At 45.1% G+C, this 19,265-nt stretch overlaps 1 protein-coding gene across 1 annotated transcript in view; it reads right to left on the bottom strand.

Moving 5' to 3' along the window:
* Positions 1-19,265, bottom strand: part of ALDH16A1 (aldehyde dehydrogenase 16 family member A1) — a 350,717-nt gene that overhangs the window by 181,918 nt on the left and 149,534 nt on the right. Inside the window, exon 12 of the mRNA XM_077457008.1 lies at positions 2,060-2,229. Coding sequence (XP_077313134.1) covers positions 2,060-2,229 — 170 coding nt within the window. The remainder of the gene's footprint in view (positions 1-2,059; positions 2,230-19,265) is intronic.

Raw genomic sequence — 19,265 nt, 5'->3', positions numbered from 1 at the left:
TTCCATGTCTTCGCCATTTGTGGATAATGGCTCTCACTGTGGTTCGCTGGATTCCCAAAGCTTTGGAAATGGCTTTATAACCCTTTCCAGACTGATAGATCTCAATTACTTTCTTTCTCAATTGTTCCTGAATTTCTTTGGGTCTCGGCATGATGTGTAGCTTTTAAGGATCTTCTGGTGGACCTTACTGTGTCAAGCAGCTCCTATTTAAGTGATGCCTTGATTGTGAACAGGTGTGGCAATAATCAGGCCTGGGTGTGGCTAGAGAAATTGAACTCAGGTGTGGACAACCACAGTTATAGTATGTTTTAACAAGGGGGGCAATCACTTTTTCACACAGGGCCATGATGGTTTGGATTTTTTTTCACCTTTAATAATAAACACCTTCATTTACAAATTGCATTTTGTGTTTACTTGTGTTGTCCTTGACTATTGTTTAAATTGGTTTGATGTTCCGAAACACTTAAGTGTGACAAACATGCAAAGGAACAGGAAATGAGGAAGGGGGCAAACACTTTTTCACACCACTGTATATATATATATATATATATATATATATATATATATATATATATATATATATATCTTTTCTCTCTGTTATTCTTAGATATTTTGTTACCTAACCATATAGCTTGTTATTTAGATTTACCATGCATACTGCTTATAGGATATTCAAGAATAAATAATTTTTTTAAAATTTTACATATCAACCAAATTATACACCAAACTTTTTTGGAGATATTTATTCGATTAATCAAAACAATAATCACACCAACTAATAGATTATGAAAATAATAGTTAGTTGCAGCCCTAAATGTGACTTTCATCAAACATTCAATGGTGTTTCATCAGTCCCTGTCATTTAAAGCACAAGCACCTGGAAGGTCAACCTGCAGTGAATGTTTGGTGAACAGCAGGTTGACTGCTTTAGGCTCCATGTACACTGGAGCTCATAAACTGCAGTTTATTGGAGTTTGGGCGTTTTTTTTTTTTTAAAGCCCATAAACTCCACTCTATGTTAGCCTACATGGACATTTTTTAGCTTTAGTGAGCAATGGAGTTTATGGGCTTTTTTCTGAACGCCAGAAATGCGCGTTCAAAGTGCCGTTTTTCACCGCCAAAAAAAGACAAACGGCGATAAACGCACATCAACGTTCATAAACACGTGATAATTAGTGTTCGGCGTTCTATTTTTTCAATGCATTGTGGGAGTTTGGAATGCACTGTGGGATTTTTGGAGTGTCCTCTGTGTATTTTTATTAAAAACGTCCATAAACGCCAACGCTCAAACGCTAGTACAAAAAGCTGTCAAAAGCATGTTTTTCAACCAGCGTTTTCTGCCAGCAATCTGATGTCCATAAAAAGCTTTTTTTTGAGCTTCAGTGTGCATGGAGCTTTATACATATGAATGATGAATATATTCTAACCTCATCTTTGTCATACTTGTGAGTGGACAATAAAAGAACATATTATTCTGCCCTGATACGTCACAAATAAGCTAAGTGTTAAGCTGTTTTACATATGGTGATCTACTCCAGTACTATGTACTATACCATAACACACTACTATAAACTTCCAAATTAAACAATCTAAGCAAATGCTCTAAACCACAAGGAGGAAAAAAAAAAAAAAGAAAAAAGTAAAAAAAAAAAAAAAAAGGCAAATTAAATCACTGGCAATCAAATAAAAATGTAGTATTGGAAAGGGCAGGAGTGGAATAGAAACTCTGACAGGTCTTGGTGTTCAATCCTAAGTCTGGCCCCAACCTTTATATTCTATTAAGAAAATATTGGACCACTTGTATTTTTTTCTGCCATTCCTCTTCTGAGACATAGTGTCCTATTATATAAGGGTTGTCAGGTAGGTTTATTGTGAGGGTTGGTGGGCAAGAGGGCTGGTGATAGGGTTGGGGGTTACAGGGAGAGTTACAATTAGGTAGGGTTAGTGTGAGGAGGACTTGGGGTAAGGTGCAAGAGGCACTGCATTAAAAACTTCTAGTGACAAACCCTGGAGTTGAAAACAAGTATACAAACAAAACATTAAAGAAATAAAAAAATACCTGGGAATTTCTGAGTCCTGTATCTGTATTACAGAATGATTGACCTGTTTTTGACCTGGAATAGGAGGAAGGTCGGCACCATAGGTAACTGCAAATGTTTTATAATTTACATCCCCTGGATTTGGTCGTGGTCTGCTTTCCCAGGACGGCCTTACATACTCAAACAGCCCCTACAGAAGAAAAGCAAGACAAGGTTTATAACATGTCCACTGGAGCTTCAAAAACCATTTGCCAGCGGTGTATTCTATTGCCCACAGACAGTAGATTATTTTTGCCAGCCAAAATCTGATGAATTAAACCTTCACATCTTTGGTCAGCTAATGTGGGCTGTGAATCCAGTAATAATGGGAATTTCGGATAAGATTGCAGATGACACTTATACCGCGTACACACAATCAAACAATCCGGTGGAAAAGTCCGCCGGACAATCCCTCCATGTGTGGGCTCCGGCGGACTTTTTTTTACCCAAAAGTCCGGCGGACTAAGAAAGTAGTTTTGCACCAAAATGTCCGCCGGACAATACAGCTGTGTGTGTGCTAGTCCGCCGTACTTTTGAAATGAACAGACTTTTCCCGCACGGAGAAAAGTCCGTTCATTTTGAGCGCGGCTCAAGGTAGCCGGGACCAGCGAAGGAAGCGTCGCTGGCCCAAACACCTGGTATGGAGTTAAAGGGGAAGCCCTACGCCGGAAAAAACGGCATGGGGGTCCCCCCCCCCCTAGGTCCATATCAGACCCTTATCCGAACACGCAACCTGGCCGTTCAGGAAAGGGGGTGGGGACGAGCGAGCGCTCCCCCCCTCCTGAGCCGTACCAGGCCGTGTGCCCTCAACATGGGGGGGGTGCTTTGGGGAAGAGGGGGCCGCGCAACAGCTCAAGAAGAGAAGAAGAGAAAAACAGAAGGCGGCGATAGCGGCGACAGAAAACCAGGCCACCGCTTGTAAAACAAACTAGAAGAAGGCGCGGAGGCCCAGCAAGAAGAACCGAAGAGGGGGGACAAGACCCCCGAAGAGGGGGACAAGACCCCCGAAGTCGGAAGAAGAGGGCAGCTACGAAGAAGAAAGCTGGGCTCCTCCGCTAGTAAAAGAGCAGAAGATGGCGGAGGAGTCCGGCGGGAAGACCCCCGAAGACGGAAGAAGACCCCCGGAGCTGTGCAATAAACTATTTTAACCCTTGTGTGTTTTTTTTTTAATTGTTTTCACAGGTGAATGGGTAGGGGTACATTGTACCCCATACTCATTCACATAGGGTGGGGGGCCAGGATCCAGGGGCCCCCTTATTAAAGGGGGCTCACGGATTCCGATAAGCCCCCACCCGCAGACCCGGACAACCGATGACCAGGGTTGTCGTGAAGAGGCCCTTGTCCTCATCAACATGGGAACAAGGTGCTTTGGGGTGGGGGGGCGCACAGCCCCCCTTTCCTCAAAGCACCCCCCCATGTTGAGGGCACGCGGCCTGGTACGGCTCAGGAGGGGGGGTGCTCGCTCATCCCCACCCCCTTTCCTGACCGGCCGGGTTGCGTGCTCGGATAAGGGTCTGATATGGACCTAGGGGGGGACCCCCATGCCGTTTTTTCAGCGTAGGGCTTCCCCTTTAACTCCATACCAGGTTACGGGGCCAGCGACACTTCCTTCGCTGGTCCCGGATACCTGGAGCCGCGCTCAAAATGAATGGACTTTTTTCCGTGCGGGAAAAGTCAGTTCATTTCAAAAGTACGGCGGACTAGCACACATGCGGCCGTATTGTCCACCGGACTGCGAGTCCAGCGGACATATTTTGGTGCAAAACTACTTTTAATCCGCCGGACTTTTGGGTAAAAAAAAAAAAGTCCCCCGGAGCCCACACACGGGGGGATTCCAACTGACTTTTCAACCGGATTGTTTGATTGTGTGTACGCGGCATAAGTGTCATCTGACCTGGGGGGGGGGGCCCCACGCCGTTTTTTTCGGAGTAAGGCTTAACCCTTTAAGTCCATACCAGGTGACGGGGCCAGTTTGCCGGAAAAGTCACGTGTGTGCGCAGGTCCGCTCGTTCGGACAGTCCGGCGGACTTTACGGCGGTTTGTCCGCCAGACTAAGTCCGCCGGATAGTCTCATCATGTGTACGTGGCATTAGGGCCCATTCACACCATCTGGTTCAGGCTGAGCTGGGCTATTTGCCCGTCCTATTAATTCAGTTCATACCACCATACTGCAGTGGTGTGCACTGAAAAAAGTAGGAAATGCTGCTTACACAGCACAGCGTGTTGCAATGCAGTACACCCCACCGCATCACAACTTGCAATGTACAAAGATGAAAAAATAAATATCCAATTTTGGGACATTTTAATAAAGTTACATAAAAAAAAATAAACAGTTCAATGAGCCATAAGAAAACACTTAACTCCTTTATAGGGGCACATAATCGGCCACGCATCACACTGATAATGTGAATGGGCCCTTAAGGTGCCCATACACAGAAATATACCTTAGAACAGGGGTATCCAAACTTTTTTCAAAGCGGGCCAGACTTGATGAAGTGAACATGCGTGAGGGCTGACCATTTTGCCTGCCATTCTTTGAACCATTAAAATTCAGGCTGTGTGTGTCCGTCCGAGCACCAATACACTGCCCAACAAGAATTCTCTTGCCTTTGTTGCACTCGTTCCCGACACACAGACGAATGCTCTGCTCTTTAGGGGTACCGTTAATTCTTAATGGTACCCCACACATTGGAAAACATGGGGTGCTTTTGGTGCAGTGCAAAAAACAAAATAAAAAAAAAAAAGCTTGGGGACTTCTTTCCCTGCATTTTTGTGGGTAGGAAAGCCCACTGAAACAAATAGGCTGCCCTACACGCAGCACACAGCCACACAGATATGAACCAAGGCTTGTTCACATGTCAGGTTGGAGGGGCAGTAAAACTACATGGTTAAGCTGTTTTTACCACCCCCAACTTATCCCCTTTAGCTGCACGAGGAGCAGCTGGGGGTGTACACATGCTGTGGCTGCAGCTGGAGGTATACCCAGGGTGAATGGGCCTGCACTGCAACTACCCCGCAACTGTGTGGATTGCACAGTTGCGATATAGTGATGCATTTACGGGCTTAAAACAGGTGGTGAGGAGGCAACATAATGCCTCTTTACCACCGTTCAAGTGCATCTGAAAAGCGATCTGTGCATGGATTGGTTTTCAGAGGAGCAGCAGTCCTGGCTGCTATCACACACAAGCCCTACAAAAGCAGTTCTGATGGTACAAGAATGGGAGGTGTCCGGATCAAAAGTAACATACACACATACATACACACAGACACATGCAGACACACATACAGACAAATGCACGCACACACATACAGACACATGCATACATATACATAAAGACATACATACAGACACACGCATACATACACACATACAGACACATGCATATGCATACATACAGACACATGCATACCCATACATACATACATACACACACACACACACACACACACACACACACACACACACACACACATACTTACAGACATACATACAGACACATACATACAGCCACATGCACACGCATGCAGACACATGCACGCACATACATACATACAGACACATACAGACAGACATACAGACACATGCACACACATACATACAGACACATGCACACACATACAGACAGATATACAGACACATGCACGCACACACATACAGACAGATATACAGACACATGCACACACACAGACACATGCGCGCACACACACACATACAGACACATGCGCGCCACACACATACAGACACATGCGCGCACACACACACATACAGACACATGCGTGCACACACACACATACAGACACATGCGTGCACACACACACATACAGACACATGCGCGCACACACACACAGGCACATGCGCGCACACACACAGACAGACATGCATACATACACACATGCACAGACACATGAATAAAGCCCTTTTAATACTTATCTAGCTTTTAAGAGAGTACTGTACCTTTCCAGCTTCCTCATTCAGCCAGGTACTGCACTGTAGGGGGAAACAGAGCACAGCACACTGCCCTGCACTTTCCTTTCACTTTTGAGGCTGACTGAGCTTCTCACAGTGCCAGGGAGCGGGCTCATCTGACAGCCCTGATCCTGCGGCACACTGGTTAAGAGAGGATGGTTTAGATAACCAGGCGGGCTGTTCAAAACTGGGCCACGATTGGCCTGCGGGTCAGACTTTGGACATGCCTGCCCTCTAATAACTGATGCAGATATCTCCCTTAGGGTTCTTTCACATTGCCGGCACTCGGGCATCGGTGGTAAAGCACCGCTATTTTTAGTGCCACTGTACCGTCGTTTTAGCAGCGCTATTTGGCCATTAGCTGGGCTGTTTTAACCCCTGCTAGCAGCCGAAAAAGGGTTAAATCCGGTATGGCAGCGCTGCCCATTGATTTCAATGAGCAGGGGCGCTTTAGGAGCGGTGTATTCGCTGCTCCTACAGCACTGCAAAGAATACTTTTTGTGACGCCCTGCCAGCACAGCTCCCCAGTGTGAAAGCACTTGGGCTTTCACACTGGGATTGCAGCTGAGGCTTTTTTCAGGTGCTTTACAGGTGCCATTTTTAGCCTCAATTTAGCGATAAATTTTAGCACTAAATGTTTCCATTAAGGAGAAACATATTTTAGTTTGAGGAGAATGGGGGCAAGATAAGAGTGGTTGGATGGAAGCTCAGGGGAGTATACTTCAAACACTACCCTCTATGCCCAAGGACATGTTCGATAACTTTGTGCTCTGTATGTCACAATCCCATGACCCCAGCTTTCTGTACTTCGCAAACCCTTAATCCCACAACTCTGTATGTCACATAAATATACCCCAATGACTCCAGCACTTTCTTCCTTACATAACCCTGCACTCTCTAATTTATATATACTCCTGACCAATGCACTCCTATTTTACATACTTCTAACCTGCACATTCTTTACCTCATGTACTCCTGACCCTTGCACTGTGTACCTTATGTAGTCCACCTACAACATATGCCTTATATACTCCTTAATTCTACACATCTAATATACATCTGACCCCTCTATTCTGCACTGAACACACTCATGGCCCCTGCAATTCATTCAATATGCATGCCCGAACCCTTCATGCCATATTTTACATTTTTCAGAACCCTGAACTCCACACTTTACATAATCATGACCCCCTGCCCTCTTCCCTTTATATATGCATAACCCAGGAATTCCACACCTTAAAAAACAAAACAGCCCCTGCACTCTGCACCTACATACTTCTGACCCCTGCTCTCTGCACTATACATAATCCTGATCCCTTCCTTTAATATACAACATACGCCTGACCCCTGCACAGTGTACATTACACATTTCTGACATCGGCTCTCTATATGTTATTTCTTTATCGTACATTAAGGGACACAGAGCACCATAGTAATAACAATGTGGGTTATACACCACCTATAGGTGAATGGACACTGGTACACTCAAAAAAACAGGAAGTCCCCCCATATAACCCCTCCCATACAGGGAGTACCTCAGTTTTTTCACCAGTGTCTAAAGTGATGGTCACGGCTGATGAAGTGCTAAGAGAGCTTCACTAAGCAATCCCTGACGCGATCAAGGAGCTGTGCAAACGGATCCATCCAAAGTGCCTGAAAGCCTAAATGGATGGTACCCGGGCCTCATGGAAGAAGAAACAAGGTTTCTGACTGTATGGCATTCTCTTTTGAGAGCTGGACCCTGGGATCCGGCACCTTGGTCATGTTTATACAGCCAAAGAGTTCTCTGGCAGGATGCTGTACAGGTCCAAGAGAGTGGATCCCGTAAAGGGGGACCCGGTCCTTGAAGGTCTATCATGAGACGGCCCACCATGATGGGTGAAGGCTGAATCTGTCTGTGATGATCTCCAGTAGTCCTGTGGCGGGACAGGTAAGTCATAAAGATCCTATACACACACACACACACACACACACACACACACACACATATATATCTGTTGGTTGAAAGCTAAACAGTGGGGGACCTTGAGTGGAGAGTAAACAAATCTTGCTTTTGACTGCTGGGGATTGCTGGTTTGCATTTTTAGGTTCCTTTTGGGAGTTTTCCTTGTAGCTTTTCAACACCTTTTTTCCGACACCTTTTAAACAGTTTTATTCCCCTGCCTCCTTCAGCCTACTAATTAAGGGGAGTGGTTAATTGGTCACAGGTGCTTCAGGCCTATATAACCTTTTGTCAAACTCGTTGTGAGTCTGCAGGAACTCTGTCCAAGTGGAACTGGTCTAAGTGTTGAGTTTAAAACAGGAGGTTATATCAGGGGCATAGTACCTGTGTAGTGCGAGTACCTGAGTGTTGTCTGAGTAGTGTGAGTGGGTCGTTATTACTTGTGTATTGTGGGTACACGCTGGTCTGCAAGTACCTGTGTATTGTCTTGTTGAGTATTAGTGTCAGGAAGCTAGTTGTTAGGTAATTTGGACTGGGTATAATCTCTAAACCTCATTAAATTAATAGGCACGATGCCTGGCGGGTGTGGAGAGGTGACTTGTGTACATCTTGCGGCATGTATGCGTTCCTTGATCATCTGATCAAGGGCAATTACTGCTGTGCAAAATGTAAGCACATTGTTTTCCTGGAAGCCCAGGTTCTGAATCTGGGGAAGCAATTCTCAGCACTGAGAAGACCCTCCACACTAAAGGAGAGCCAGGAACGTACACAGCAGGTGTTGGCAGGGGCCAGCACAGAGGTGGGTGGAGACAAAGAGGTGCAGGCACTAGAAAATAGTAGATGGGTGACAGTCAGGAAGGGTAGAGGGGGAAGTGCCAGGGAGGCCGATCCAGGGCTGGAACATCCCAATAAGTATGCTCCCTTGAGTGACATTGGTGAAACCAGTCAGGGACCAGCACTGCTGGAGCTGAGGGACTCTCTTAGCTGCCTTGGGAAGAACTCCTCCAGTGAGAGTGTGTGGGGGGAGCAAAGGGAAAGAAAAGACAGATTCTGGTGGTAGAGGACTCAATTCTTAGAAGGACAGAGAGGGTAATATGTAACAAAGACCTGAAGAACCAAACTGTATTTTGTCTACCGGGCGCTCGGGTTTGGCACATCATGGATCTGGTGGACAGATTACTGGGAGGGGCTAAGGAAGACCTAGCTGTCATGCTACACGTTGGCACCAATGGCAAAGTCAGAGGCAGATGGAGTGTCCTAAAGAATGTATTTAGGGACATGGGAGCTAAATTGAGGAAAAGGACCTCCATGGTAGTATTCTCAGTAATACTACCGGCACATCGAGCCACACCAGAAAGGGAGATTAGGGAAGAAAACAAGTGGCCGAAGAGCTGGTGTAGTAAGGAGGGATTTGGGTTCCAGGAGGACTGGGATGACTTCTCAGTCGCTAACCAGTACTATAGAAGGGACGGACTGCACCTAAATGAGGAGGGTGCAGATCAGCTGGGAATGAAGATGGCCAAAAAGTTAGAGGGGTTTTTAAACTAGGCGACTGAGGGGGGGGTCCAGAGATACATAGTCAGCATGGAACATATTCTAGAGGGTAATATTAGGGGCATTCATGGTAGGTTAACCAAAGCACATAAACCCAAGGTAAGTATAGTAGCAAGTCTTAGTTGCAATCTCGGAAAAACCCAAGAGGATAGTATGTGACCGGTCAAAATATATTATTGCATTAAAGTGTTTGTTCACCAATACCAGATGTCTGCCAAGCAAAATAGGCGAGTTGGAAGCTCTGGTGCATCAGGAGAGCAATTATGTAATCAGTATTGTTGAAACTTGGCTTTATTCCTCACATGACTGGGCTATTAATATTCCTGGCTATGCACTCTTTCAGAAAGTCAGAGTAAAAAGGAAAGGTGGAGGTGTCTGTATGTGAGAAGTGATCTCAAAGCGAGTGTGAAAGAGGACCTGCTGGATGGAGAGTGTGACGAGTCTGAAGCATTATGGGTGGAACTGCATACAGATGTGCATAGTTCAAAGTTAATCATTGGAGTTTGTTATAGACCATCCAATGTTAATGAGGAGGTGGAGACTCAGCTCCTTGCAGATGGAAAGGGCTGCATGGGCTGGGATGGGGATAATAATGGGGGATTTTAACTACCCAGAAATTGACTGAAGTAATGGCACTGCTGGGACAGTTAAAGGGCAAACATGTATAAACCTATTACAGGACAATTTTATGGTTCAGTTTATTGAGGCCCCAACTAGGAATGATGCTCTGTTGGACCTGGTAATCTCAAACCATGCAGAGCGTATTACTAACGTTCAGATAGAGGAACACCTGAGTAGCAGTGACCATAACATGATTTCATTTGATGTTAGCTGTAAGCAAAAATCACATACGGGAAAGATAAAAACACGTAATTTCAAGAGAGAAAATTTCCCAAGGATGAGGGCTGCTATCCAGGACTTAGACTGGGAGAGAATATTTGCATCAATGGGCACAGAACAGAAACGGGGAATTCTTCAAAAAGACTGTTTGTGAACTCACTGCAAAGTATATTCCCATGGGCAATAAGTTTAAAAGGCTAAAAATAAAAGCTATGTGGCTCACGGCCAAAGTTGAAAAAGCTATAAACTATAAGAAAGGAGCTTTTAAAAAATAAAAAAATGAAGGAACACTAGTGTCATTTAAATGTTACAAAGAATATAACAGAATATGTAAAAAGGAAATCAAGGATGCAAAAATTCAAAACGAAAGATTGTGAAAGATAGGACAAACCCCCCAAAAATTCTTAATATATTAATGGTAAAAAGGTCAAGTCTGAGCATGTATGCCCTTTACAAAATAATCTAGAGTGGGTGACTGGGGACAAAGAGAAGGCTAATTCATTAAATAATTTCTTCAGCTCTGTGTATACAAAGGAGCATGGGGGAGCTCATGTCCATAATGGGGGTGGTATTGACACAGCCCCAAATCCACAATGGGTCAAAAGTGATATGGTCCAGAAATATTTAGACAGAATAAAGGTGGATAAAGCACCTGGACCTGATGGCATCCACCCACAGATCCAAATTTTTAGGGACTCAATGACAGGAATAGTACCACTGGATTAGCACAGGGCCAATGCAGTGCCTATATTTAATAAGGGAACAAAGTCTTTACCAAGTAAGTATAGACCTATTAGTTTAACTTCTATAGTTGGGAAGATACTGGAGAGATTAAAGAGGAAGTAAACCCTGATGAGTTTACTTCCTCTTTCATTCCCTGCAAAGGCAAAGCATAATGGACTACTATGCATCGCATAGTAGTCCAGTATGTGTCACTTACCTGACACAGGAGCCAGTGAAGTCACCGCTGTCCCCTGTAGTCCGGCGCATCCATCTTCTTGGCGGGGTCTCGCAGCTCCGCCGCTGTCATTCGGCAAATCGGTGATGACGTCACTCCCACGCATGCGCACGGGAGCCGACACGCGCGGCAGCTCCGTCGCTGAGAATGCCGCGCTCAGTGCGCCTGCGCGCCGCTGTCTACGGCGCATGCGCCGTAGACAGTGGTGCCTGTCTTTGGGCAAATATCTCCTAAACGGTATAGGTTTAGGAGATATTTCTTGGATCTACAGGTAAGCCTTAATCTAGGCTTACCTGTAGGTCAAAGTGGTTTGTAAGGGTTTACAACCACTTTAATAAAAGACCACATAGATGAGTTCTTGCAGGAAAAAATATTTTAAGCAACAGACAGCATGGATTCATGAAAGACAGACGTTGTCAGACAAACCTGATTTCTTTTTGAGGCGGTAAGTAAAACCTTGGGCAGAGGGGTAGCGGTGGACGTGGTATACTTGGATTTTGGAAAAGCATTTGATATAGTTCCGCACACACGGCTCATGTGTAAGGTAAAGTCTACATGTTTGGAAATATCAGTTTGTAAATGTATAGAAAACTGGCTTAGGCCTGATTCACATCTATGTATTTTTATTGCTTTTTGCATTTTACAGATTTGTACTACCCCTGAAAGACCTGGAGCAACTGGCCAGTCGGAGCCACTTGGACTCTCAGGCATTGTGGCTACCTCGAACATTTCAGACTCTGCATACATCCCCAAGGATGATTTGGCTTTGGCTGGTTTGGAGGGGAAAATAGCTGATATGCTGGCATCTTCCTCCCGGGAGGGGAGAAAACGCATCAGATCCCCCTCTCCCGCCCCTGACCTTCCAGTATTGGAACCAGAATGGGCAGGAGGTATTGGGGTACGTATGGGGGAATAGTCAGAAAGAAGTTTGAATGACTCCTCTTCTGATGGTTCAGCATCTGAAGAACAGCTCAAGTTTGCAATCGCTTATGGAGTTGGTCTGTTCTGGATATAAGTTGCCCCCTGCAGAGGTGGATGATGTTTCCTTCTCCTCTTTGGGTTCGCTAAGACCCTCACAGGGTTCACATGCTTTACCTATGCACCCGTTACTGGAGCAACTCATTTATGCTGATTGGGATCACCCAGATAAGCTGTTTTCTCCTCCTAAGAAGTTCTCTCTTCTTTATCCTAAGGAGAAAAAGTTTACAAAGAGGTGGGATTTGCCAGCAGTAGATGCTGCTATCTCCTCTGTAAACAGGAGTTAGTTGTTTAGTAGACAATGTCCAAGTATTTAGAGATCCAGCTGATAAGAAGTTGGAATCTCTGCTTAAAGCCTCATTTGCTGTAGCTGGTGCGATAGTACAACCTGCAGAATAGGCATATGTCAATCGCTTATGGACAAATTCAAGCAGGTTATTAAAACAGTTCCTGCTCAAACTGAAGAGGCCCAAAGTTTAGCTGAGCTACCTAGGGCCTTATGTTTTGCAGTGGACGCCAAAGATTCTATCCATCAGGCGTCTCGCCTTCCGCTTATGTTTATACATATGCATAGGATTCTGTGGCTAAAGAACTGGTCAACTGAGTTACCAAGCAAAAGCTATTGGCTGGGTTTCCCTTTCCTGGAGAAAGGTTATTTGGGGAAGATTTGTATAAATATATCCAAAAGATTTCTGGGGGTAAGAGTACCCTACTGCTGGCTAAGAAAAATAATAAATGCCCTTCTTTCAAATATACTAACCCCCCGATGCCTGGAGCAACAGCCTCCAGGCAGTTGCGACGGCCTCCACCGTCAGGGGCAAAGAGTAAGCCTCATAACCAAACATAGGGCCAGAAGAAGCCATGGGGTCAGAAGTCCACAAAACAGAATCCCAAGGCTTCCTTATGAAGGGACTCCCCCGCTCGATCGAGAGGGGGGGGGGAGAGACTTCAGTGGTTTTCAGAAACTTGGCAAAAGGAAATCCAAGACAAATGGGTCCTCTCTGTGGTAGCCCTAGGCTACAAACTAGAGTTCCAAGAATTTCTACCATTTTGTTTTCTAGGATCAAACGTTCCCAAGGACCCAGTAAAGAGAAAGTCCTTATTTTTGGCACTGGACCAGTTAAGGTCTCAGGGAGTAATAACAGAGGTCCCTTCAGAAGAGAGGGACAGGTTTTTTTTTTTTCTTCAAATCTCTTTATGGTACCAAAACCAAAATGGAGAGGTCAGACCCATTCTAGATCTCAAAGATTTGAATCACTTCCTAAAACACCCGCTTCTTTCGAATGTAGTCAATCCGGTCAGTTGTATCTACCCTACGGGAGGAGAAGTTCTAGCATCCATAGATATCAAAGATGCGTATCTACATGTGCCAATCTTTCCCGCTCACCAGAAGTTTCTGCGGTTTGTGGTACAGCAGTGCCACTTTTGAGTTTGTGGCCTTGCCCTTCGGGTTAGCCACCGCTTTCCGAGTATTTACAAAAGTTCTAGCCCCAGTACTAGCGTAAATGGCCAGGGTGTAGCAGTAATGACATACCTAAATGACCTGCTACTGGTAGATCAGTCAACAGCATGGTTAAACCATGGGGTGTTCAGAATGGTAAATTATCTGGGACACCTGGGTTGGATTCTCAATCTAGAGAAATCATCCTTGGGGCCAGTAAAAAGGCTGGAGTATTTTGGCCTGGTCATAGACACAACCCAGGAAAGGGTGTTTTTGCCTCAGGCAAGTCAATGCTCTAAGAAAGCTGGTCCAGGTGGTCAAGGCAAGGAAGGGTCCTTCAATTTTCCTTTGCACGAGATTACTAGGGAAGATGGTAGCTTCCTTCAAAGCGGTTCCCTATGTCTAGTTTAATTCAAGACTGTTGAAACACAGTATTCTGTCTGCTTGGAACAAACAGATCCAAGTCTTGGATTGTCCAATGAATCTGGCTCCAAAAGTATGCCAGATTCTAAATTGGTAGTTGCTAACCAGGAATTTACAGAAAGGAAAATTCGTCATTCCAGTTTCCTGGGAGTAGTAACAACGGAAGCCAGCCTATGGAGCTGGGGAGCAGTTCTAGAAGAAACCACGTTTAAAGGAAAGTGGTCAGAGTCCGAGAAGCCCTTGCCCATCAATATTCTAGAAATTCAGGCAGTACGTCTGGCTCTAATAGCCTGGACGTTCAGGTTGCGGAGTTCTCCTGTCAGGATACAATCAGACAATGCCACAGCAGTGGCCTATATCAATCACCAAGGGGGCACCAGAAGCCACGCAGCCCAAAGGGAGGTGGACTATATTCTGTCTTGGGCAGAGAAACATGTTTCTTGCCTATCTGCAGTCTATATTCCAGTAGTGGAAAATTGTCAGGCAGATTTCTTGAGCCGTCAGTTGTTGCCGGGAGAATGGTCTCTACATCCCGGTGTCTTCCTGGCTATATGGCAAAGATGGGGTATGCCAGATGTAGATCTGTTAGTGACTATGTTCAACAAGAAGTTGGACAACTTTGTGGTGAGAACAAGGGATCCACTTGCACTCGGAATAGATGTGTTAGTGACCCCATGGGATCAGTTTTCACCGATCTATGCATTCCTTCCAGTTCAGCTATTACCACAGCTGCTCCACAGGATCAGGGAAGACGGGAAGACGGTAACCTCAGTAGCCCCGGCATGGCCCAGAAGACCCTGGTATGCAGGGATCGTGAGACTGGTTGTAGGGGAGTCATGGACTTTTCTATCTCGTCCGGACCTGCTGTTGCAGGGACCGGTATTCAATCCTGCCTTACAGTCGCTAAATTTAACGGTGTGGCTATTGAAGCCCCACATTCTAAAGAACCGGGGGGGCTTTCAGGTTCAGTAGTAACCACCCTGATTAATGTCAGAAAGCCAGCCTCCAGGACCATTTATTACAGGGTCTGGAAGGCCTATGTCACCTGGTGTGAAACCAAGAGTTGGCATTCTCGAAAATATGTCATAGGAAGAATTCTGGCCTTTCTATACTTAGGAGTAGAAATGAAGCTGGCCTTGAGTACCATCAAGGGTCAGATTTCGGCCATGGCAGTATTTTTCCAAAGGCTGCTTGCTTCACATTCTTTAGTCCGGGCATTCATGCAAGGGGTAACTCAGATAACTCCACCAGTTAGAGCACCCTTGTCCCCATGGGACTTGGATCTGGTTTTGTCAGTGTTGCAAAGACAACCCTTTGAACCTATATGTAATATTCCTTTGCTCCTTTTGACAAGAAAATTGATATTCCTAGTTGCGCTAACCTCCGCAAGAAGAGTTTCAGAGTTGGCTGCTTTCTCCTGTAAAGAGCCATACTTAATCATGCATAAGGATAAGGTGGTGCTGCATCCACACCAAACCTTTTTACCAATGGTAGTATCTGTTTTTCATCTGAATCAAGATGTTTTCCTACCTTCCTTTTTTCCACAACCTCGTTCTGCAGAAGAAAAATTATTGCATTCTCTCGATGTAGTGAGAGCAGTTAAGGCCTATCTGAAAGCGACAGCTCAGATACGGAAAACTGATGTTTTGTTTGTGTTGCCAGAAGGTCCTAGAAAGGGCCAGGCAGCATCGAAATCTACTTTTGCTAAGTGTATTCATCAGGTGATTAGGCTTATGGCCTGAAAAGAAAGGCTCCTCCCTTTCAGATTAAAGCGCACTCTACCCGGGCAGTCAGTGCTTCATGGGCAGTGCATCACCAAGCTTCTGTGGCTCAGATTTGCAAAGCCACTACTCATCGTCAGTACATACATTCACAAGGTTTTATCAAATGGATGTAAGATGGCAGGAGGACACCGCCATCGGACGCAGTGTGCTGCGGGCAGCAGTATAGGTCCTCACGCCTGGCGGGGGCTGTTTTGCTTTGTAGCTCCCTCCCCTCAGGTGGCACTGCTTTGGGACATTCCACATAGTTACTACTATAGTGCTCTGTGACGTACAATAAAGAAAATAGGATTTTTATAAAGGCTTACATGTAAAATCCTTTTCCTGGAGCACATCATGGGACACAGAGATCCCGTCCCTCTTATTGGGCTAAGTATATATTGCTTTGCTACAAAAACGGAGGTACTCTCTGTATGGGAGGGGTTATATGGGGAGGGGGACTTCCTGTTTTCTGAGTGTACCAGTGTCCATTCACCTATAAGTGGCGTTTAACGCACATAGTTATTACTATGGTGCTCTGTGTCCTGTGATGTACTCCAAGAAAAGGATTTTACAGGTAAGCTGTTAGAAAAATCCTATTTCTGTGAAAGTGGACAATACCGCGCTGTCACCTTAAACATAAGACAGCAGCCAGCACAGCAAGAGACAATTGCAAGTAAAAATAAGGACTAAGTGTACCCAGAGGGTTCTTTACTGTAAGAGCAGGAAGGATGTAGAATTCTCTTCCACAGGCGGAGTTCTCAGCGAGGTGGGGGGGAGGGGGCATTGATAGTTTCAAGAAACTATTAGATAAGCACCTGAATGACCACAACATACAAGGATATACAATGTAGTACTGACATAAAATCACACATAGGTCGGACTTGATGGACTTGTCTTTTTTGAACCTCACCTACTATGTATGTAACTAATAAGCTTTGACGACTCATTGAGTATATGCCTTGTTCAGTTCAATAGCTCTGGTAACCATTCCTTATGTTGGTGGTGGCTTACTCCATTATCCACTCTTCACACCTGTCCTTCCATTGATGTCTTAAGGTGGCCATTCACTTACCTGGATTAACATTGCATCTCAGTTGTCATCTGTGGACTTTATTTTTATCACATTGTGGACTTTATTCATTTTTTCACTTTATTATATACGGCCTCAATTACAGTGACCGTCCTCATTTAGCGCTGCACATCTACTCGTTATATGTTATATTGTAAATTAGATACCGTAGACCAAAGTATTTATTGTCTTAGATGCTACTTGCTAAGAAGCTCTGAGCTTTCCAAATTAAGTTATTCTAAAAGGTAGGCTTGGCAAAGGGTTAGCTCAATGTTTTTTTGTCTATGTACAGCAAAGCACAAGGTAATGCTAGCATTTGATTTTAAACAAAGCTTGTGCTAAATGTATTTGTGTCTGTGAGACTCCTGCTGGTGGCACAGCAATCAAAATATATTTTTGGGGCACTAGGACTGTAGCATATGCTTGACGGTTATACATTGACTAGGTTCAGAATCTATTCAACCATGTCCTTTTAAGCCCATTTCACTGTCCGAGCAATGTGGCTATATGCACCATTCCCTATGGTGCACCACTTTATTACTCATCTCAAGTTGCACTAGGTTTTTCACATCCTAGTGATGATGCTAGTGATGATTTTGCCCTTGCCACAAAACTATTTGCACCCCACTGCCCCGCCCCAGGCGCCAGTATTTCTTGGTGAGGCGGCTGTCAGGTTACAGAACAAGGTCAGACTTCAGAAAACAGTATTTTTAAAAACGGCTTACTTGTAAAATCCTTTTCTTTGATGTACATCAGGGGACACAGATCTATAGTACTTACTATGTGGGTTATAGGGCCACTGATAGGTGATGGACACTGGCACACCCTAAGGCAAGAAGTGTACTCCCTATATAAACCCTCCCACTACTGGGAGTCCTCAGTTTTGTAGCCAAGCAATACAAGTGTATACCAAGAAGGGAGGGACCACTGTGTCCCCTGATGTACATCAAAGAAAAGGATTTTACAGCTAAGGTGTTTTAAATATTGTTTTATTTTCTTAAATCAGGGGCCACAGAGCCATAGTACTCACTATGTGGGATGTCCCATAGCAATGGCAACTGAAGGGAGGGAGACAACAAAAAAAGAGGAGGCCAGAGTACTCATACTGCAGCCTGCAGTACACTGCGCCCAAAGGCAATATCCTCATGACCTTTAACATCGATTTGATAAAATCTGCTAAATGTATGAACTGAAGACCAAGTTGCAGCCTTACAGATCTGAGCCATAGAGGCCTGATGATGCACCACCCAAGAGACACTAATCGCCCTGGTTGAGTGTGCTTTAACATGAAAAGGAGGAATTTTCTTCTTTAAGCCATATGCCTGAATAACGACTTGACAAATCCATTTGGAAATAGTAGATGTTGATGCTGCCTGTCCCCTTTTCGGGCCTTCTGGCAGCACAAAGCAACTGTTTTGCAAACCTGAGCGGTCGCCTTTAAATAGACTCTGATCGCTCTAACTACATTAAGGGAATGTAGTGGCTTCTCTTCCCTAGATTGAGGCTCTGGGGGAGAAAGGAGGAAGAATAATATCTTGGTTTACATGAAAACCGATTACCACCTTTGGTAGGAATTCAGGATGAGGACATAAAACCCCCTCATCCGGGGGCGTGGTTTGCCTAGAGAGAAGATGGCTGCTTAATCCCTCAACTCCGTCAGACCTCAGCCTTTCATTAGCTACCCCTGGGGACTGCTACTGAATTTTACCTTGCAAATATGGGGACCGCAGAACATCAGGAAACAGATCACGTTCCGCTAGAGAACCCGATGTATGTGGCACCCACAGTATTCCTGAGAAGTTCCGGACTCAAGGACATAACATGGCGGAGTCCACCTCAGCTCCCTCATGTGGACTTGATAGGATCACTTTATCCTCTGCGGTACTCTCCTATTCTCCTCTCCTTCTATAGCGGGAAGAGTGCATGAGGTAGAGAAGACGGTGCTACGCCATCAGACAGCGATTCAGGAAGATTGATCACACAGTAGACACTCACACCATGCTTCTCCGAGATCTTCAAAGGCATGTGGAAGACCTGGATAATCGGGGAAGAAGACATAGCCTAAGGGTAAGAGGTCTCCCCAAGAGTGTCAAAAAATACCAGATACTCCCCGCCGCGACGGCTATTTTTAACCAACTCCTTGACAAACCCTGCCAAACACCCATAATGATGGAGCACATGCATAGAGCTCTCAGGCCACGAGGCAGAGAAGCAGACCCACGAGGGACATAGTCTGCTGCCTATCTGATTAC

The sequence above is a fragment of the Lithobates pipiens genome, unplaced genomic scaffold, assembly GCF_037356315.1.
Source record: "Lithobates pipiens isolate NorthernLeopardFrog02 unplaced genomic scaffold, aLitPip1_a1.2 Scaffold_27, whole genome shotgun sequence".
Taxonomy (NCBI): Eukaryota; Metazoa; Chordata; class Amphibia; order Anura; family Ranidae; genus Lithobates; species Lithobates pipiens.
Note: the sequence above shows the minus strand (reverse complement) of the source record. Positions and strands in the feature narration are given on the sequence as shown.